General features: G+C 35.2%; 1 protein-coding gene across 1 annotated transcript in view; it reads left to right on the top strand.

Annotated features, from left to right (window-relative positions):
* CRISPLD1 (cysteine rich secretory protein LCCL domain containing 1) overlaps nt 1–22,657 on the top strand; it is a 42,907-nt gene that overhangs the window by 5,787 nt on the left and 14,463 nt on the right. The window contains exons 3-10 of the mRNA XM_082718842.1: nt 16,554–16,672; nt 17,028–17,160; nt 18,238–18,353; nt 19,055–19,155; nt 21,030–21,170; nt 21,347–21,407; nt 21,516–21,582; nt 21,788–21,918. Of these exons, the coding sequence (XP_082574968.1) occupies nt 16,554–16,672; nt 17,028–17,160; nt 18,238–18,353; nt 19,055–19,155; nt 21,030–21,170; nt 21,347–21,407; nt 21,516–21,582; nt 21,788–21,918 (869 nt within the window). The remainder of the gene's footprint in view (nt 1–16,553; nt 16,673–17,027; nt 17,161–18,237; nt 18,354–19,054; nt 19,156–21,029; nt 21,171–21,346; nt 21,408–21,515; nt 21,583–21,787; nt 21,919–22,657) is intronic.

Raw genomic sequence — 22,657 nt, 5'->3', positions numbered from 1 at the left:
TCTTCCCGCTTTCACATAACATGCACGCAAACATAAATACACAGTTACGTGCCGAATGCTGTAGATTCTGTCTCGGAAATGTCTTTTGAGTTCATCTCTTCCAATTCATCCTAACCTTATCTTGTTATCTTACCTCAAGATTGGTACCACAGCTTCTCACCCAACAGATTATACCAGTCTGTTCCTCCTTTATTTTTTACTTTAGTACACCTTCCTCGTTGTTACTAAATCTGTCTTTTTCTTCAAACAAATCTGTGGTGGTTACTCAGCTGTTCAAAACTTCTGTTAACTTCTGGATGCTCTCAAGTTGAAGCCCACTTTGATTAATGTATAATTAAGGAGACACATCTTGTCAATTCTGCCTATGGCCCTCAACTCCGTTGTGTATATCCCGATCTGTGTTCACATCGAACTATTTTCACTGTTCTTAAAGGTGGTTGTGCTTCCTCTTGTCTCTTTGCTCATCAGTTTCGTCTCTGCCCTGAATGTCTGTGCTTCTTGTCTCCTCCACATAATCTCTTATTCAAGACTAAGCTTAAATGTTGTCTTTCTGCAAAATTTTCTCTGGTGCACCCAACCCTCTGTCCTATTACTTATGTGCTCTTAAAGTATTTTATCCAAACCTATTGAAAGTATAACAGTTTTGGTGCAATTAAATAGTTACATATCTGTTTTCCCTTCCAAGACTTTAAATTTCTGGAAGGGTAAACATCCTACCTTATAAACATTTTTATAACCCTGTGCCTGATGCATAGAAGTGCTCAGTAAATATTAATTGATTGAATATTGTTGGTGGTTCAACAAATCTGTTGAATGAAAGGATGGGTGGAAAATAGAGGAGATTATATATGAGATAAATGTGAGAACAGGACAGGTAAGAGAGAGGAGTTAAAATAATAAAAGTTCTGGAAGGTAGGATATCAGTAACACTGGAGATACTGACACAGAAATTGGAAATGCTAGAGATGAAGGAATGAATGTTTCAAATAATTCAATATTTAAAATATTGGTAGTACATCAAAAATTATCCTGTAATATGGAGCTACTGAGATAATAATAAATATATTCAAATGATCTGGAATTCAAATACTAAAATGAGTTAATGGATATTTACCTCTTGCTACAAATGTTTAACATAGAGCCTCTAAAACACTATAGAGTGACTGATCCCAGGTGGTTCACTATGATGCAAAGTGTACCTAAGTCTAGAATGCGCTTTAGCAGCCAGACTACTTTACTGAAAAAAAGAACACAGGGGTCAATTATATAAGCCATTTTCTGGTATTACAGCTATTTCCATGTCTTTTAAGGAACTGTTGACAGACAGTCTGCTGGGCGGGTTGATAGCTGTGGCTGCTTGTTCTCACCTCACCTAGAGGCAAAACTATTGGCAGAACCTTGGCATAGCACTTTTCCAAATGTAGAACAAAGTACATCTGGATACCTCTGCTTTTGGTAGGAAACTGGAGGCCCTGAGCCAAACAACCAGTGGTACTTTTGGTCCATGGTGCATGTTGTAATAACTTGGTTCCAGTTTGTCACTTAGATTTTTTCTAAGGTCATGTTTAACATGGGAAGTCAAGGTGTTATTGATCTTGTTTTTTCCTGTACTTCTTTATAGCAGATAATCCTAGAAATAACGTGAGACAACCTAGTTTGCTAAACAGGGTGAAGCTAGTCTGGGTTCTGCCCTATTTCTGTCTAGTCTAAATCCAGACCTGAAAGAGCGATCTTTGTCTTATGGGTTGCTCTGTTTACTCTCATTAATCTATATTTTCTGACATTATTTGCCACCTTTTACATATATCCAGAATAAATGCAGGTGATTAAATGATGACATCATAACTCATTTACCCAAAGCTCCATGTTACATTTTTTATCTTGTTAAAAGTGACAGGAATTCACATCAACTAAGGTTTTGTTACAAGTCTTGATTCCAAAAGCAATTGTTCTCCCTGTGTATGTTGGTGCCTACTTGGTAATTTTCAAAAATTAAACATTTTCATCTTTTATTGATATACAATATAATATTCAGTTAAAGGTACATGAAATATTTCTTGATTCAAAGAATATTATCATTATTTGTTATTAGGGCTTTTATTCTGTATTTAAAATAGCTTCTTTAATTTTCCTAAAGCATTTTATCTTAATAGTATTGTTTAGATATAATGAAGTTATATATGGTTCTCGGTATCTTGGTCAACACAATTAAAAACATCTCAAAACCATAATTTAAATAAATGGTTATTGTTTTTTAAAGACAATGGAACTTACAATTAATGTATTTTTTCAGAAGTTGCATTGTAAATCGCCATACCCATAGGAAGAAAGCGACGTAACAGTCCAGTTTTATATAATCTAGTTATTACCCTGAAGTTTGGGGAGATTAAAGATACCTCCTTAAATGTAAACAGCAAATCTAGGGTCTTAGAAAGGAAAGAGGAGAGAAGTAATTTAAGGAGGAGAACGGAGCACTCAAAGCCAGAAAATGCCACAAGACTTTGAAGTTGTTATTGTTATCTGCTCCTCCATTCAGCAGGTATTAGAGGTTTACTACATGCATGGTAGGTACCACTAGGACCCAGAAGTAAACACAACAAACATTCTTTGTCTGGATTGGTGTGAAGATCCTAAATCACCATACTCAGCAAAGGGCCCTTATACTGAGGGAGGGTGGGAAGTAAGGTAGAAAACGAGATTAGAAATTTAACTGAGAAGGACAGATTTAGATCATTGTAGAAACTCACTTTCAGGGCCGCCTGAGTGGCTCAGTCAGTTAAGCTTCTGCCTTCAGCTCAGGTCATGATCTCCGGGTCCTGGGATCGATCCCCACATCAGGCTCCCTGCTTCTCCCCCTCTCTCTGCTCGCTTCTCCCACTGTTTGTGCATTCTATCCCTCTGTCAAATAAATAAAGAAAATCTTGAAAAAAATAAAAAAAAAGAAACTCACTTTCAGTCTGAGTGGTAAGAAACCATTTGAACTGTGTGAACGGAGGAATAGTATGATTTTGTACTTCTACAGAATCACCTGGGTTTGCTGAGAACAGAAGTTAGGTGGTACGAGGTGGGGCAAAAGTGTGAGCAGGGAGGCAAAGCTATTGCAATAATCCATCTAACACTGACGGCTGGTAACCATGAAGGTGGTCAGAAGTGGCAAGAGTGTGAATACACACTAAAACCCCTTTGTAATCGTAACATCAATCTTGAAAATTTCAAGGAAGCCTATTGCAAGACTAATGAAATTGCTTCAGTGAGCCAGGCAGCCAGTAGTCTGGGAGCTTCTGCATTTGATGCAGGATGAAATCAATTCCTGGCTGCAGTTTTTTGAAAATGGATGGTGTTTCTATTCTAGTGTAATACCAATGGTGAAGACTCTGTGTCTTTCAACTTGTAGTGACTTCCTAAATGGTTATAGAGATCCCAGAAGTCACCCAGTTACTTGACACACATTTTTTTTTTTTTACTTTAAAAAAAAAACATATAATGTTATTATTTGTTTCAGGAGTAAAGGTCTGTGAATCATCAGTCCTACACAATTCACAGCACTCACCATAGCACATACCCTCCCCAGTGTCCATCCCTCAGCCACCCTATCCCTCCCCCACCTCCCCTCTAGCAACGCTCAGTTTGTTTTGTGACATTAAGAGTCTCTTATGGTTTGTCTCCCTCTCTGGTTTCATCTTGTTTCATTCCCTCCCTTCCCCTATGATCCTCTTTCTTGTTTCTCGAATTCCTCATAACCTGATACCCATTTGCCAACCAAATTCCAAGAGATTAGAGGAGGTGGAATCAACCTCTACCTCCTCACTTCCCAGAATAAGGATGCCTCCTGTTTTCCATATGGTTTTCTCTCTTCCAAAAAGCCAGTTCATTGTCTCACTCCCTCCATTAACAACAGAAGATGAGACCCTTGGCATGAGAAGCAGAACAGTATAGTGCCTAGTTCTTGCCCAGTAAACACCAGTTTCTTTATCATGAGGTATATCATTAGGATTTTATTTTATTTTGGAGTTAACAGATTTTGGATATGGTGTATGGCTGTGTGGTTTTTGCCTGAGGAACTAGAAGTATTGGAGTTGTGGTATTTTTAAGATAGGGAAGAATGTAGATAGATCAACTCTTGGTAGAGAAAGCTGAGGCTCAATTTTGGACACATTAAACTTAAGATTTAGCTAAATATCCAAGTGAATTTGTCAAGTATGCAATTAGACAAGTGTGGTAGAGTCTAATCTGGAACATCAAATTAACATTTATCAGCATTTATGGTATTTAAAGGCATGAAGAGAGAGAAGATCATTGAGGAAGTGAGTATAGATAGAGATGTTTGAGAAGTGAGCCCTTAACACACTTTATGGTATAGAGATAGAGAAGTGGGGAGAAACAGCAAAGAAAATTGAAAATTAGGGGGATAAAAAATAATAACAACAGCAAAAAACCTAGGAGCATGATGTTCTAGAAGCTAAATGAACAGAGGCAGAAATGGTGGTCAGCTATGTTAGACGTTACTTATAAATAGATTAAGTGAAATGAAGAGTCTTGAATTTAACAATATGGAGGCCACATTGAAGAACTGACCATTTAGGTGAAGTCGTAGTGGTCCAAGGGTAGATGGGCAGAATGAGATGAAAATTGAGCATGTGTGTTCATTCACTCATTCATCAAATATGTGTTTCATTTTCTGTGGGCCAGGTGGTATCTGCATTAACTCTTTTCTAACCAAAAATTTTCAGCGTGGTTTTAGAAGACTTAACTCAATTAGGGAACATATCCCACATTTATAATAACAGTCAAGAGGAAAATGCAATTATTGAGTAATTATTGAGTAATTATTTTTTTATCTTTACTGAATGCCTTCATTAAAAACAAAATAACCATTTATAATGATTTATCATCATAATTGAATGATATTTGGTTCAAGAACATCCTTTGCTATTGTTTAGCTGTATCCTTTTATTGTCTTTTTAGGAGTTTATACAACCAACGATTATACATGATTTAAAATTTAAATTCTCATATTTTTAATGATTTTTGCTATTTCAGTTAAAGCCAAATATTTATAAAACTGACCTATATGTCTTACATGCTATTATGTACTATATATATATATATATAATATATATATATATATATAATATCTAGCTCATTGGAAGAAAAAGTACAAATTCAAGTGGTAATGAATTGTCTAGTTCAAGTATTACAGTATGTCTAAGTAACGCTTTCCTTATTTTCCTATATATCTGTTACCTTCAGAATTTTAGGAAGTTACAAAAAAACTTTTATATTTTTTAAACCAATTTGTTATTGATGAACTTGTGTTTGAGAAAACATTTAATTCAACAAGTCCTAGTAGAGTATTTTTGTGTCGGGCAATGTTCTTGATGCTGGAGAGTACATCATTGTATAAAAAGTTTAACAAATTATGAAAATACGCAGAATGAGATGATAAAGAAGAATAGAGTTGGAGCTAATCTTGTTGAGTAGTTGGGGAGGCTTTTCTGAGTTGGTGGCTCTTGACCTGAGAGCTAAGTTATAAGAAGGAATCAGCTAAACAAAAATACAAAGATCTGGGCAGAAGGAATACTGGACACAATATTGGACACAAAAATACTGGACACAAGGAATACTTGGAGACACAAGTCTCCAAGTCAGAAATAAAGTGGGGATTTTCATGGGTCACAAAGAAGGCTAGTGTGACTGAACTTTATTCAGACGAGATCGGGCACGTTCAGGGTGGTATGGCCGTAGACTGAACTTTATTCAGTAATGAGGGAAGTGTTAGAACATGAGGTAGACTTAGAAGAATGGGCCAGAAGTCCTTTTGGGTTATAGGTGAAGAGAAATTTGGATTTTATCCTGAGTGAAGTGGAAATTCATTTGCAAATTTCTTGCAAGGGATTGCCCTGGCCCATTTCCATTTCAAAAATTATTCTGACTACATTATGGAGAGTGGTCTGAAGGAGAGCTAAGGCTGAAAACAGAGAGATAGTTGAGAAGTCAGTGCTATATTCTGGGTGTGAGAGGATGGTGACTGGGACCAGGATGATAGTGGTAAAGATGGAGAGAGGTGGGTGGCTCAAGGTATGGTTTGATGGCATTGCCAATGATTTGGTTAACAGCTTTAATGTGAAGCGTGAAGGATAAAGAGAAATCTGGGATGTTCATAGGTTTTGCTTAAGTACATTTGTGGAGAGCTGAAACATTTTCTAAGAGGAAGACAGGAATAGGTGAGGATGAAATCAGAAATTTCTTTTTGGCCCAGCTTCATTGTGATGCCAAATGTCATCTTCCCTTGGGTTTTGACGGTCACTGGGGAGGTGGAACTAGAGATAAGAATGTGGAAATTATGTAGATGTTATTAGGAAGCATTTTAACTGACCAAACAAAATCATCCAACGAGATTTTTATGGACAAGAGTTGAAGGCCTTGTATTGAGCCTTGGGGTCCCACAATATGTAGGGGTTGAACAGAGGAGTAACTAACAAAGAAAGCTGAGAAAAAATGGTCAGCAAGACTGGAGGAAAAGACAGGATATACTGGTATCTCAGAAGCCAGAAGAAAGTTCAGCAAGGGACAACTCTGTTTCAGGATTGCTGAGAGGCTGAGTAAAATGAAGAATAAAAGCCAACAATGGTTTTGTTAACATGGACGTTGTTGATGACCTTGATAAGATTAATTTCAATTAATTTCAATGAGAGGCTGAGTAAAATGAAGAATAAAAGCCAACAATGGTTTTGTTAACATGGACGTTGTTGATGATCTTGATAAGATTAATTTCAATGTGGGGGGGTCTTACTGGAAGTCTTTCTGAACTGGGAAGAAGAGAACTGGAGGAGAGGTAGTAGAGAAGGTGGAGTTACCTCAGGTAACTCTTTAAGATGATGTTTCTATGAGGGAAATCAGAAAAAGGAAACTAGCTATTGCTAAAGGGGAATAGGGGCTTTTTTCCTTTTTTTTTTTCAGAGTATGTTTGTAGGTTAATAAAAAAGTTGAGAAAGCACTTGGCAATGGGAGGGAGAAAATATAGTTACAATGTCATTTCATTTCTTGTAATAGGAAATACTGAGGCTGTAGGTGCAGAAGCAGACAGTTTGGTGTATTCAATGAAGAAAAGAGAAGAGAATTTTCACGTGGATGCTTCCATTTTTTTCCCCCAGTGAAATTATAAAGCAAAGCCATCAACAGAGATTGAGAGGGCAGGAATGAAGGGTGTGAGGAAAAGACATTATGAGCTGGTAATTTCAGACATACTGCATATAGATCCATGTAGAATCAAAGGCATGGGAGGTTTTGAGATGTTTTTGGCTCATTTGGTTCATAATGCTTTAAGTTTAAATATCCAATAGATACAGAGGAGGTTTACTATATAGTATGTCAAGGTGTTTCTAAAAAACGTGGAGATTTAAAGTGTTGATTCCTGCTCTGACTTGCCATAGGTCACATCACTCTTTTCCAGCCACTTTGTGTGATGGCACCAGCTTGACCTGTGAAGACATTTGACTAGGCAGCTTCTGGAGATGAGACAGACATGATTAAAGGCATGTTAGTGGGGTTTGAGTTTTAAAGTATTCAGCTACTGTGTAATACCGATGAAGTACAGATACAGATCAAAAGTATGTTTGGGGTTCATATTGCCAACTGAATGCTAAATACAGATAATTGTATAGGAATTCCAAAAATTAAATTATGGGACCAATCCAAATATGTTACTTGGAATAGTGGGTTTCTAAAACTTACCGAAGATAAGAACCTATAACGATGACCTGGTGAACCTTACTTTTTTTCTTTTAAGTAGTTCACAGAATCAATAAGGTATGGTTAAGGCAACTAACCTCCAGTTTATAGCAGCATATTTTCTATATTGGCAGTTTATCCACCTCAGAAGCAAAATATGAATATGGACATAATCTATTTAGTAGGCCATGCTGCTTTATATTTTAAGTTTTTAATTAAAGAACATTTGGTGGTCTACATGCAGCATTGGACAGGGCTGAAGTGAGCCATAAAATGATGGAGTGCACCCAGGCTTGAATGGTGAAGGCACAGCCTGGTGAGGACTATTGCCTGGAAGTAGGGCTGTGTGATAGGGCACTGTCATTATCACCACAGTGAGGCAGAGGATTCAAAGGGGATGAATAGAGTTGGTGCTACAGACTTAAATTCATCTCACACCCTTGGACTTCCTGTTTGTGTCTTCCATTAGCAAAAATACAGGGCCCAAGAGAACCTGAAGTAAATTAGTATGTAGGATTGTGCCTTTTGAGACATAAATACTAGCACTTAGGGACCAAGAATGGCTTTGTGGACACAAATGAAGAATATTAAATATGGTATTCTTTCTCAGATTTTCAGATAAGGACTTTTGAAAACCGTATTTCTTAAAATCATCATCTTAGTCATTGCTTGTTTATTGAAGAAGAAGAAGCTAAAGACATTCCTAAAGGACACCTGAAAACCTGATTGCTATTGTTATTAAACTAGCTCTAGTTTCCTTAACAGCTAAGGAAGCTGGGAAACCATGTTTACGTTGTTCCTGTTGACTGCTGGGAAGCAGAGCAATTTATCATTCTTACAATAGGACTTTTTTTTTTTAAGATTTTATTTATTTATTCGACAGAGAGATAGCACAAGTAGGCAGAGCAGCATGCAGAGGGAGAGAGGGAAGCAGGCTCCCCGCTGAGCAGAGAGCCTGCTGCAGGGCTCAATCCCAGGACCCTGGGATCGTGACTCTAGCTAAAGGTAGACACTTACTTAACTGACTGAGCCACCCAGGCACCCTGCAATAGGACTTCTTAGTGAAAAGTTAACACAGAATTCTCACTGTAAAAACAGTGAGCCCCTTACTATAGCAGTTTCATTAAAACTTTGTAAACATAATCATTTAAATGTTTCTGGTGTTAGAGTTTGGTTTAAATTGAAGTTATGGTGCTAAATTATACGGATTGGTTTCTATGTGTCTATCAACTTTTTCTTTTACTAAGAAGAAGTTGTTCATTTGTTAACCCATGTCTTCCTTTCTGAAAACTAGAAAAGCATCCCTAAGTACAATAAATAAAAGCAATTAATATTTCATTTACTTTCGAGGTGCCTGGGTGGCTCAGTCAGTTAAGGGTTCGCCTTTGGCTCATATCATGATCCCAGGGCTCTGGTATTCAGTCCCACATCAGGCTCCCTGCTCAGCAGGGAGTCTGCTTCTCCCTCCACCCCTCCCCTCTACCCATGAGCTCTCTCTTTCATATTTTCTCTTTCTCAAATAAATAAATAAATAAAATCCTAAAACAATAAGAAATATTTACTTTCCAAACCTGTTATATTGAAATAATTGAAATATAAAATATAAACTAATGCGTAAGTAGATACTGTAGAGTGATTTATTATGAGAGCTTATCTTTCCTATCATGTATTTTTCTAGGGTTGACTATCTAAACTTTAAGAACTATAGATAAATTAAAACACAGGTGTTAACACTTATAAGTTGGCCTAATGTTATAAATGGAGACCTAAAGAACTAACTAATAGGTGGTACTTTTTTAAAAAATAGATTTTATTTATTTTAGAGAGAGAAAGCGAAAGATGGAGGAGAAACAGACTCCGTGCTGAGCAGGGAGTCTGACATGGGAATTGATCCCAGGACCCTGGGATCATGACCTGAACCAAAGGCAGATGCTTCGCCAACTGAGCCACCCAAGCACCCCTGACTGATGGTACTTTTCAAGTTGCTAAAGGATTTCCTTAAATACTGAAGTCTCCTCAAACATCTAGAACATAGTCTTGAAGATTATTAACTACTCCTAATAAAAGCAAGGAAGGCATCATCACTTTGGATTAATCACTAAGTTAACACAAAGGTATCCTATTTCCAAATATAATCCAAGTTCAGCTTTTAGAGGCTTGCCTTCTGTTTAGTAGAGGTACATTATGAATACCTGTCAATTTGAGTTTGCATCATACGTGTATGTTTGAGGCAGAAAACTTGGGTCCTGTGTCTTAGGCTGCTTAACTGACCTAATCATCCAGGTTCCCCCAGAATCTGTGTTTTAAAAAAGATCTGGTGATTTACAAACTCTTTAAATTTTTTCTTAATATTTTTATTTATTTATTTATTTATTTCATAGGCAGAGATCAAAGTAGACAGAGAGGAAGGCAGAGAGAAAGGAGGAAGCAGGCTCCCCACTGAGCAGAGAGCCCGACGCGGGGCTCTATCCCAGGATCCTGAGACCATGACCTGAGCTGAAGGCAGAGGCTTTAACCCACTGAGCCACCCAGGCGCCCCACAAACTCTTTAAAATTTCGTAAAGTCTGCTGTAGAGGATCCCTGTTGAATAAGGGTGGGATATAAGTGAGCTTCCTAAGTTATGACCAGACTTGGAAGGTCGTTGGCAGTGAGATGAGATGAATCAGTAGACATTTCTACGTAAGGATAGTGTTGATTTAGCGGCTCTGATGTCTCACAAGGAAAATCTTCCCCACATCATGCATTCAACATATCTATTGAATATTGAAACTGTGAGTTTATTGAAATCATCTTGTGTGTTTATCCACACATTAAATTTCAAAAATATTTCAGTTTTAAGGAAATGAAGAGACAATTCCCTAAATTGCAGGTTGCTAATTTTTTAAGGTTTTAAGGCCTTGTTTTAAAGTGTTTTAAGTAGAATACTGCCCCATCTGTCTCATATCTCTGTAACTTCCAGGACACTCTCAGAAGTGCATTGCCCAGAGCTAATGCTACTTTCTCAGTACCTGGCCTCTGTGCATAGTAACACAGGTGTTCCCTTTGAAATCTGAGCCTTGTACATTTTCCCTGTCACTACAAAGTCTTTTCAGGACAGGTGAAGCACAGTAGTTAAACACCTGAGGTAATTTCCAAGTTGTAAGGAATGTGTTACTGCAGATTTCCATAGTGCTTTTTATACCAGGTGACTTTATCACAAAAAACATCATACATTCTTTCAACATTGATCGACTTGCTTATTATTTATTTCACTGATGTCAGTTTCTTCATTGTAATTCTGAATAATACCACCAACAGGGAGCAGAGAAGGTGGCTTAAAAAATGTATGATGAAGCATTATATTTGGAATTTAAATCTAAAATATCATGAACTGTCAAAAGTGTGACTTGCATAGAATAACAGATTCTGTTTTGAAGGTCAGCTTATTGCTATGGAGAGGATCATGTTGACAACTTATCCTGTCAGACTTTTGGATTGCACGTTCTGATTCAAATAGGAGGACACAGCAGTGATGTGGGGAAGGATTTAGTTTTGACACATGATGGATAATTTATAAACCTGTCTTTCCAGAAATGAAGGCACAGCAAGAATTATCTTTTGTACATGGTATTTAGAAAGACATAATTCTTTATGTCTTCGGTTTTCTTCAACAACTTCTACATTCATAAGCTGGCTAAAAATCCTTGTTCCTTTTAGCTGTGCATAAAAGTTACATGTATGTTACATGTACATTAAATTTTAGAAGTCCATAAAACTATATCAGTTTTACAAAAATGTGTTAGCTGGCTGAAAATTCCCTTTCCTTTTGGGGGTGCAGAAAAATTACATGTAGAAGTCTATGTCTTATTTCAAATGTTTTATCATTGTGTTTTTGGGATTAAGCTGAAAGAAGCCTGGTTTTAACTTCTTACGGAGAATATACCCTTATCATATTCAATTAAGTTTCAGTTTATCTGTTTTGGACAATATTAAAGCTTCCTTTAATAGAGATGATTCGGAAATAATTGAGCTCTTCTCTAGACTCATAATTGGAAGATCTGAAACCTTTTTGATTTTGCAATCTTCTAAGTCACAGTACAGCTTTAATTCTTTTTTTAATTTAATTGTTTTGGTATACAATGTTATATTAGTTTCAGGTGCACAACAGCCTTTCGACAATTCTATATGTTAGGCAGTGCTTAGGATATAAGTATAGTTACCCTGTTTTACTACACAGTGTAATTTGGTTTTATTAAGTGCATTCTGTATGCTGTACTTTTCATCTCTGTAACTTACTTATTTATACCTGGAAGTTTGTATCTTAATCCTTTCAGCTATTTTGCCCATCCCTCTGCCCCACCTTCTTTCCCTCTGGTAACTACTAGTTTGTTCTCTGCCTTTCAGTCTGTTTCTGTTTGTTTAGGTTCCACATATACATGAAATCTTATGGTACTTTTCTTTGTTTGGGTTATTTCACTTAGCATAATTATCCATGTTATTGCAAATGAAAAGATCTCATTCTTTTTTATGGTTGAATAATATTGCATTGTAGCATTGAAACATATCTTCTTTATTCATTTATTGATAGACATTTGGATTGTTTCCATACCTTGAATATTGTAAATAATGCTGCAGTGAACATAGGGGTAGATATATCTTTTTGAATTCATGCTTTTGTTTTCTTTGGCTAACTACTCAGTAGTGGAATTACTGGATTATATGGTATTTCTGTTTTTATTTTTTTGAGGAAACTCATTATTGCTTTTCACAGTGGTTGCACCAATTTGTATTCCCACCAACAGTGCAGGAGGTTTCCTCCTTTTCCACGTCCTCTCCAATATTTGTTATTTCTTTTCTTTTCATTTCTTTTTTTTTTTTTTTTTTTTTTGTGCTAACCATTCTGATTGGTGTGAGTGATATCTCATTGTTGTTTCAATATGCATTCCCTGATGATTAGTGATGTTGAACATTTTTTCATATTTCTTCTGCCATCTGTATGTCTTCTTTGGAAAAAGGCGTATTCATGTCCTCCGCCCATCTTTTAATCACAAAACAGCTTTTGTTTCTTAGTTAGAAATGCCCTTAGTTGTCATCAGAAAGATTATTTTACAGTTTCTTAAGTTCTTGCAGGATTCTATAAATAATATGGAACATTCTATAAGGGAGTGTAAGTGCAAAATAATAGGCTTTTAAAGCTGAAAGAAATTGAAGAGACTTATTCTATCTTCCTATTGTTACAGATAAGGAAACAGAAACCAAACTTAACATCATCAAGAGACAAATTTGGAAGTTCATAATTTAAATAAGAAAGAAAACTCTTCCAGGGTGTATCATGTATTTTAATTACCCATTGAAGTACTTGGAGCAAATGCAAGCTTATTTTTAGTCTGTCTATGTAAGAAAATGAGAGGAAAATTTATGACTAATGACCTTGTTTACATATGGCCAAAAGCACTAGGGAAAGGGTGTTTTCATTCCCACTGAAAGTTATCATGCCAGGCGCCTGGGTGGCTCAGTTAAGTCTGTTTTCTGCCTTTGCCTCTGCCTTTGGCTTGGGTCATGATCTCAGGGTCGTGGGATCGAGTCCCGCATTGGGCTCTTTGCTCAGCAGGGAGGCTGCTTCCTTTTCTCTCTCTCTCTCTCTACCTGCCTCTCTGCCTACTTGTGATCTCTCTCTATGTCAAATAAATAAATAAAATCTTTAAAAAAAACGAAAATTATCATGCTATTATTATTTCTGACAGCCATTGACTGCTCATGACTGAGGTAGGTTTGTAGATATAAGGGTGGTATTTCAGGTTAGGTGTGGACATATATATACGTCTCAAAACAAGAATGTTTGTGAAATTCCTTTTGTCAAAATTTATTGCAAATGCTAAGATAATTTTTAAAAATAATTTCATCATGCTATTTCTAGTTTTTAATGGTAGGAAGTAGACCAGAGCTCTAGTCTAGACTGGACTTTCAACACATTTGCCTTTTCAGACTACTGTGTTTTCATAATATTGTTACTTTGCCAGAAAGCAATAGAGATTTTAAAAAGTCCATATTAAATCGCAAATTGTATCATGGACTGATATTTATCATTTGATTAGTTTACCTAATAGTATGGTAGTCAAAGACCTATTTTGTCTTTTGCATTCATCTTGGAAATCCATTAAAACTGTGTCAATTTTGCAAAAGCGTATAATGAGTTAGTACATTATTCCTATATATTAAGATATTCTTTCCACTTGTTAAGTAATTACAACATTAATTATATTTTCCAGTTGTTCTGGAAAAAGTTTATCTTCTCTATTTAAAGACATTTTTCTCAGCATGTCTTTGAAAAGACCTATTGTAGTTTTATCCGCTTAGGTAGACTTGTAAAATGTTAGAAAATCTTAGAAACTTATTTCTTCCTACTTAGAGTGATATTTAATAATTGTCTCTTTTTAAGGGCTTAGTCTCTTTTTAAGGGCTTAGTTGGGTGGTTCATACTTGGATCTCTCACATGTTTGTTTGCAGTGACCTGGACTTGCAAACTGACAGCCTCATACCTGGGCTAGGAAAACCAAACAACTGAAATTCCTTTCGCTCTCTGTGTGTATAGTAGGGCAAAGGGAGAGGGAAAGAGAAATCCAAGGAGACTCCACGCTAAATGTAGAGCTGGGGGCTGGATCTCACAACTCTGAGAGCAGGACCAGAGATTACCACCCTCACCAAGAGTTGAATGTTTAACTGCCGATTCCGTCTAGGTGCCCCAAAGTGTGTGTCTTAAAAGAGAAAGAATTGACTTAATAGAAGCTGTATTTCCTCTTAGTCTGAGAAGTCTCACAGTGTCCTTCTATGTATTAGAAGGTAGTTATATACACTGGCTAATTGACTATAATAATTTTTAAAAAGGGGGGGGGGAGTTACTATCCAGCTCAAATTGAAGGGAAGGGGGAGGGAGTTCAACTCCACCTTTGTGGGGAAGATTGTTTTAAAATCACCACAATGGCTTCAAGCCATTATTTAATTTATTTATTATTATTTTTAAAATTTTTTGGTGCTTCTTTTTTTCCTAGTGTGCTTTCTTTGGCCTTCAGTCACGACTAGGTTTCTTCCACCCTTTAAAAGTCAAAGCAAGCAAACACATTCTCCCTAGAACCTGGCAGGTTACTTTTTTTTTTTTTTTTTTTTTTTAAGCTTTTGCACATTTCTCTTTTTCCTTTCTGAAGTCTTAACAAAGTAACACACACTTGCTTTCTTCACTTTCTCCTTCCAGTCGAGTATGTGCCCATGTGTCCTGATTTTCTCTCTAGCATTGATCTGAAATTGCTCTTGATCATGAATTAACACTTAGCAGCTCTGGTCTTCCTGGAAGTCTCTGTGGCATTTGATCTTGTTGCCTGCTCTTTATGCATGGAATCCTTGTCCTGTTGCTTTATAATTTAATCCTCTTACAGTTTTCCCTTCACCTTTCTGATCCCATTTTCCCTGGTTTCTTTTACTAATTTATTGTTTTTTTCTCCCATTTAAGGTTGATCATCTCAGAATTTTCTTTTCATTCCTCTTCTCTTTCTGTATCATCTTCCTAAAGAAAGTCATCTCTGGGTGAAGAGCATCAAGACTCCTATCTTCAGTACAGATTTCTTTCCCCAGAACCCCAGTCTTCTATTTCCACTGTCTCCTTAGCACACGTTGCATTGAGAAACATTGAACATATTTCCATGGGAACAATCTATTTCTCTTTCTGTATTTTCCTTCTTCCAATTTGGTACCCTTCATCATCTTCATCTCCCCCCACCCCCCGCACCCCACAACCTACCTTCAGTTACCCGTCAACTTCTAGGAATTTAAACTCTGAAACATGATTTCCATCTTTGTGCTCTTCTCCATCTTCATTGCTATCACCTTGGGCTGTGAGCTCTTGTTTCAGTTCCAGGACTATTTCCTATCCTCTAAACATGCCCAGAGTTCTGTGATTGTGTTGAGACTGAACCCGGCTCAGCCTAACTCTGGGTTTTTACAAATACATTTCCTACTACACTGCCTGTTTTTCACCTTAACAAATTGAACACTAAAGCTAGGACATACAAAACAATTTCAGTAATAATTTTGTAATTTTAAATATTTCTTTGTAAATTATGTTAAAATTACAAATTAATCACCCTCATTGAATGTTGTCTATAAAAATGCATATGTATTTTTAATGCATATGCATTTTTATAGGAATCAGATTCATTCATCATTTGTATACTCAATAAGCATTTATTAATCACCTTGTCTATATGATAGACAGAAAACACAAAAATGAGCCAAAGATACCAGTGTGAATTAAATGACTGCCTCCAAACAACTCAAAGGAGAGAATAGCCTACATCTGAGAGAAATGAAAAAGTGTGTCTAAAATGTATTATCTGAAGCTGGGCTGTGAAAAAAGAATATGCTCTTTGTAGAAAATAGCTGGGAAAAATAATGCTTTAGACAGAGGAACCAATGCCAGCAAGAGTACGAAATAGCACGTTTTATGATAAGGAACAGTGGGACCAGGGGTCTTGGACTTTATGTGTATGGAATTTGTTGGATGTGTTTGACAGAGAAATCACCTAAGCGTATTTGTACTCACTTAGGAAATTCTGAACACTTGTGGGGCAGATTGGAGGGATAAAATATGGGGGCAAGGAGATTAATTAGGAGACGAGTACAAAAATGTAGGTGAGAGATGGTGGGAACCCAGACTAAGATGTTGACTTTGTAAGGCAGTAAGAATGGAAGAAAGTGAACTGAAGGATACTATATTCTGAAGAAATGTTCAAACACCAAACAAATATATTATCTGTTTATATCTGTGTGTTGTTTTCATTTTAAACTATAGACATGGGATGTAGAGCTGGAAAGATCTGCAGAATCCTGGGCTGAAACCTGTTTGTGGGAACATGGACCTGCAAGTTTGCTTCCATCAATTGGACAGAACTTGGGAGCGCACTGGGGAAGGTAGTGTAAAGTATAACGTTTTTTGTTTTTGACAGTTTAACTGCTTGAAATACTTATTACTTCAGCACTGAATATTTTTAAAGTGTTAGAGCCTAAAAGGAGAACAAATGATCACACCCACACAAATAAAAGCAAAAAACAAAAAACAAATGTCATAACAAAATACCAGCAATATTTTAGTCTTATTTTTTGTTTAAATCATTGACCTATTAGTAATGTAATGGGCATAATATTTAACATTAACAACTTATGCAAGAATATCTCTCTGCTAAACTTTATCGATCTATTTTTCAATATTCGGTTTTACATTTTCTCCCGCTTTACTTACTCTTGGTGGTTATTGTCTTTCAAATAGATACAGGCCACCAACATTTCATGTACAAGCATGGTATGATGAAGTGAGAGACTTCAGCTACCCTTATGAACATGAATGCAACCCATATTGTCCATTCAGATGTTCTGGTCCTGTGTGTACTCATTATACACAGGTATGTTTTGGGTCTATTATACCTCATTTTTCTAAGTTGAGTTTGTGTAACTGTGGCAGAATTTAAGCTACTGAATGTGTGTCTTGTATCATTTGGTGTGATTATTTAAAAACATAGATATTGATTTATGTAGAATAGACTTATCAATTTCTATAAATGATAACAGTAATTACTAGGGAAAGTCCAAACACCAATTAAAAAAAAAAAAACATTATTTCAGTTATTTTATATGTGAAACATTTTTAATCTGGCCCCAGGAAATGCACATGGAGAAATTTACCATCTTCAAAGTCAGGTATCATTTTATTTTATTTCAATTTTATATTTTATATAAAATATAGTTTTATTTACCACAATACTCAATATTTACATGTGTGGAGCATTTATATATCTACATTTTATATATTATATGTATATATACACCTTATACATCATATATATTTTATTCAGTGTTCACAGTTGGTATTGGATAAGTTGTAAACCTCTAAATCAAACCACTAAGGGTAAATTCAACTAGATAAATCTCACAACAGATCTGAGTTACTAGAATCTCTACAGCTGATTTTTAGTGAATATAAAGCAAATTATTCTGTCTGCCTTTGCATATGACAAAGTCAAATCAGCACGTAATTCCCTAATAAGCAGTCATACTATGAAAGTACACATTGTTTAAGACATCTGAGTCTCTACATTTTTGTTTCAGTACAGATTAAGATGAGAAATTTCGTTCCTTTGTTAGGTTCCTTTGTTAGGTAAGACTCTTCATAGACACACTAACACAGGATTTGGGTTTGTGAGAGTGTAACTTTTGAACTATTTAGTAAATGTATATTTTGAAGATGGTTACGTTTTAGAGTTAGACAGAGTTATTTACCTGTAACACTCTTCTTTAAATTGAATCAAGCACTTCCCACAGTCTCAGAAAAAGTATCCTTTTGACATTGCTTTATTTCATCCTGAATGATAAAGGTTGATTTCTCAAGTTCAGTTTTATACACTTCTCTCTGCAATATGTTGTTGTCTTACTTTGTCTCAGCCTACCTTTTCTGAGCCTTTCTTTTCGTTTCTCTAATGTAGGTGGTGTGGGCAACAAGTAGCAGAATAGGCTGTGCCATTAATTTGTGTCATAACATGAACATCTGGGGACAGATATGGCCCAAAGCTGTCTACTTGGTGTGCAATTACTCCCCAAAGTAAGTAGACAAAACATTACTTTTATATGTAAATTTTCCCAGCAACATAAAGTAACTTTATATTCCCAATCTTTTTTCTCATTTTCAGTGGTATTACTGAATTAACGATATTGTTGTAACTCCGGTTATTTAATATAACAATAATTATGGTTGCCTGATTAATAAAATCAGTGCTTAAAAGGAATATGAAAATTGAAAATATGATCTTTGTGAAGACAGGAATTACATTTTTAAGTCTTCAGTTTTACTCATTATGCTATATTACATAAGTAGTTTTAATAATTTAGATCTCTTAGAGATGAAAAACTATAGAATAATTGAAGAATGTATTTTTACCTGTGTAAAGACCACTGAATAACTATGTTGAAAATATTACAATTTTACATAGGAACAAATCTAAGTCTAAACTCTCTTCATTAAAACAAGTGGAATATGGATGAATATCCCATAACAGCTTAGTGTTCTATGAAAGTTTAATTTTGTAATTTTTAACAATATATATAACAAATGACTTAAATATTTTCAAAAGAATGAGGCAACAGTTCATATATAAACCTAGTAACTGAAGGGTCTCTGCGATGAAAGATAAATGTTCTAAATCTATACACCAAAATAATTACTTAGAAAATAGCAAATTTTCAGTGTCTTATAAATTATGCTATATTAGATTAACTCTTAATAGAGTGGATCATCTCTTTAAGGGGAAACTGGTGGGGTCATGCACCCTATAAACATGGACGGCCCTGTTCTGCTTGCCCACCTAGTTTTGGAGGAGGCTGTAGAGAAAATCTGTGCTACAAAGGTATGTGATATTGTGTCATAATATTCAGTTTCATATTTTAATCCAACTTCTACATTAATTTGTATTTAAAAGGCAAAAAGCATATTTAATTATTACATTAAAAATTCCCAGAACTTTATTTAAAATATTTTGAAGCCATTATAAATATTTTTAAAAGTATAATATTAATAAGTCTGTTATATCAAATGTGTTTTTAAAGGGAAATTTCATCTGTATTTCAGGTAACCACTTCTAATTCTACTTTGGAATTATCTCAGAGTGACAAGTACACATTTACATTTTAAAAAAGTCACCTTAATAGGGGTGCCTGGGTGGCTTAGTTGGTTAGCAGCTGCTTTCAGCTCAGGTCATAATCCCAGGGTCGAGCCCCGCTTTGGGCTCCCTGCTCAATGGAGAGCCTGCTTCTTCCTCTCCCTCTGCCTGCTGCTCTGTCTACTTGTGCTCTCTCTTTCTATCTTTGTGTCAAATAAATAAATAAATAAATAAATCTTTAAAAAAAAAGCCACCTTAATATATTATTGACTAGAATTATTTTTATAAGTGTCTTAATTTTTGAAGGATTTAGCAATCTAATACCGTTTTTAACACTTTAAGAGTTTTTGCCAAAATACCTATCCATGAAACTGCTCAAAGAAATATACTAATTCTGTGCTCCTTATTGCAGAATATATGAATTCTCAGGCCCAAACAACCAATAATAAAAGCTCTCATAGTATTGTAAGACTGTTATAAAAGTAGTGCTCTGAAATGCATCTGATGTGCTAAAATATACATATAAATTTGATGTCCTGCTTACAGCACATGAAGAGAAGAATTGTATGATAAAGCTTTGTGAAAATCCCACTCTTTCTGGGCATCCCAGTGAACATTTCTATTCCCTTGTACTTTTTTCTTAATGACGACTGAATGAAGATTAATGTAGGTTGTGTTTTAAAAAATATGAATTAATGCAGCTCCTTTTAAGTACTCATAAGAGATGTGTCTTTTCCCTGATGACCGAGTGCCCATTACTATAATGACCAGACAAGAAGTCACGATTTATTTTACTCTGGTATATGAGCCGTTTTTCATTCCTGGAAGCAATTTTCATTGTGTGTGAGTGTGTTTTCCATTTTCTCCATCTCTAAACCTCCAACCTACTTGCTTCTCCACCAGTGACCACTATTTTATTTAAAACTGACTCTCCTCTGAACTCATACTTCCTTTTCTAGGTTCTGAGTTCTTGGACATACATGAAAATAACACACCATTCCACATTATGCCACCGTTAAACCCTTGATATGTCAACCTGGAAAAAAAATTAAATTCTCCATTGTTAAGTTTAAATTTCTGCACATTGGATTTCCTTCTAAAAAAGAAAAACATTTCCATGGAAACTGACATTGTAGTAAATTAGAAGGGCATGGCATGCCTTCTTTAAGCTGAATTTCTTTTTGGGAGAATTTTAAATGTGACCCTTTGGAAAATTTTAAAAGTGATTCTCTTAAAAATATGATTTCATTTTGGAAAACAAATTCAAATACACAAGCCCTTACATCATTAGATCACAGTGTAGACTTCATGGTTCTATTATGAAAGGCAATCACTGATACCACGCTCAAATATAAAGCAAGTTTAGAAATGACTCTATTTAATGTTAGCCAGATGGAAGCATAAATGAATCAAGAGTTCAAAGCCTTATACATTTATTTTATTTACAATGCAGTAGATAAGATCACCACCTTAAGCCAACAACACCTGTGCCAAAAAATCTACAGATTTTTTTAGTTTTCTAGTTTTAAATGTTACCCAGGCATCTAATGGTTTGTTATTATTTGATGATTTGTGTACATTTAAGGTGGGCTCATATTTCTTAAATCTATTCTCTCTAACAGAAGGATCAGACAGGTATTATCCTCCTCGAGAAGAAGAAACAAATGAAATTGAATGGCAGCAGTCACAAGTCCGTGACACCCACGTTCAGACAAGAGCAGATGATAGTAACAGAAATGAAGTGATAAGCACACAGCAAATGTGTAAGACCTCTGCATAATTTACACAAATTTTAAAGTTTACAAAAATGGCACATGCAACTCTATTTTATTAATTGGGACAGTTTGAGAATGACAGAAGCTTGACATTAGACTATATGTGATGAAATATAGCAGCTTTTACATTATCTAAATTATTTTGGTATTTTTTCTTTTTTCAGCCCAAATTGTTTCTTGTGAAGTAAGATTAAGAGATCAGTGCAAAGGAACAACCTGCAATAGGTAATATTTGTTATTATTCTCAAAATTACCTGACAAAATAGGAGATTTTTTTTCATTTTGCACTGACATTCAGAGAAACTGAATTTTGTTCTCAATTACTTTCATTAGATATGAATGCCCGGCTGGCTGTTTGGATAGTAAAGCTAAAGTTATTGGCAGTGTACACTATGAAATGGTAAGTACTATAAATATCATCATTTGGGAATAGGATCTTTTTACATAATATTTGATTTTTTTAAATGCAAAAATAATAATTTATATAAATACAGATATTTTGCTCAAATATGTTTAACTTAAAGTCATGTAAATAGTTATTAGACGTATCCTATAGAGAACTCTTGGTATTTTAATGTCCTTTTCTCCTTTCTTTTTTCTCCAAGCAATCCAGCATCTGTAGAGCTGCAATTCATTATGGCATAATAGACAATGATGGCGGTTGGGTAGATATCACTAGACAAGGAAGAAAACATTATTTCATCAAATCCAATAGAAATGGTATTCAAACAATCGGGTAAGTACACAAATGATCTTTTGGATGGGATGATTTTAAATTGTAATAATGAATTGACAAATTCTTTCAGAGCCCAGCATAGAAGGATTTATGTGGAAGTTGGTAATCGTCAAGGCTCATTTGAGCTCAGTAATTTCTGACGACGAAAAGGAGCTGAAGTATGTAAATTCAAAATTGAGCAGTTTTACTTATAAAGAACATTCTAAAGCTCCACATTTCCTGGAGTTTGACTGAGAATGTACAAATTTACAGTTTTTCTTGATGTGAAGCAACAGATTTTTTTCAGCCATAAAAGAAAATACCCCAGAGAAGTCTAATTGATTTGCATATTCTGCCTGCTCTGCTTATGGAAAATGGTTTATTTCATGCAACAGTAACTTTGTTAATAAGATAAATTCGATTAATACGTAAAAGAGCATTTTGAAAAGTTCTCTAAATATGTAATATATTATGTACTTTTGTCCATCTAAATAATTTAACTAAACATAAAAGCATTAAATTTTGAAATGTTTCTTACATTAAATATATGAAGCATTATTTTAGAAGACTATATATTTTGATATACACTCTATAGAAATTAGAAAAATCTGACCTGAAATAACTTTGTTAGTATCCTACTTCTATGTAAAAAAACAAACATTAAACCTCATATGGAATGCCTCTTCTTAAGATATATGACATAGTTTCTTTTCTTTGTAACTATAGAATTGCATGAAACTCCACAGTAGAGAATTCATAA

This window comes from Mustela nivalis, assembly GCF_964662115.1.
Source record: "Mustela nivalis genome assembly, chromosome: 2".
NCBI classification, from domain to species: Eukaryota; Metazoa; Chordata; class Mammalia; order Carnivora; family Mustelidae; genus Mustela; species Mustela nivalis.
Note: the sequence above shows the minus strand (reverse complement) of the source record. Positions and strands in the feature narration are given on the sequence as shown.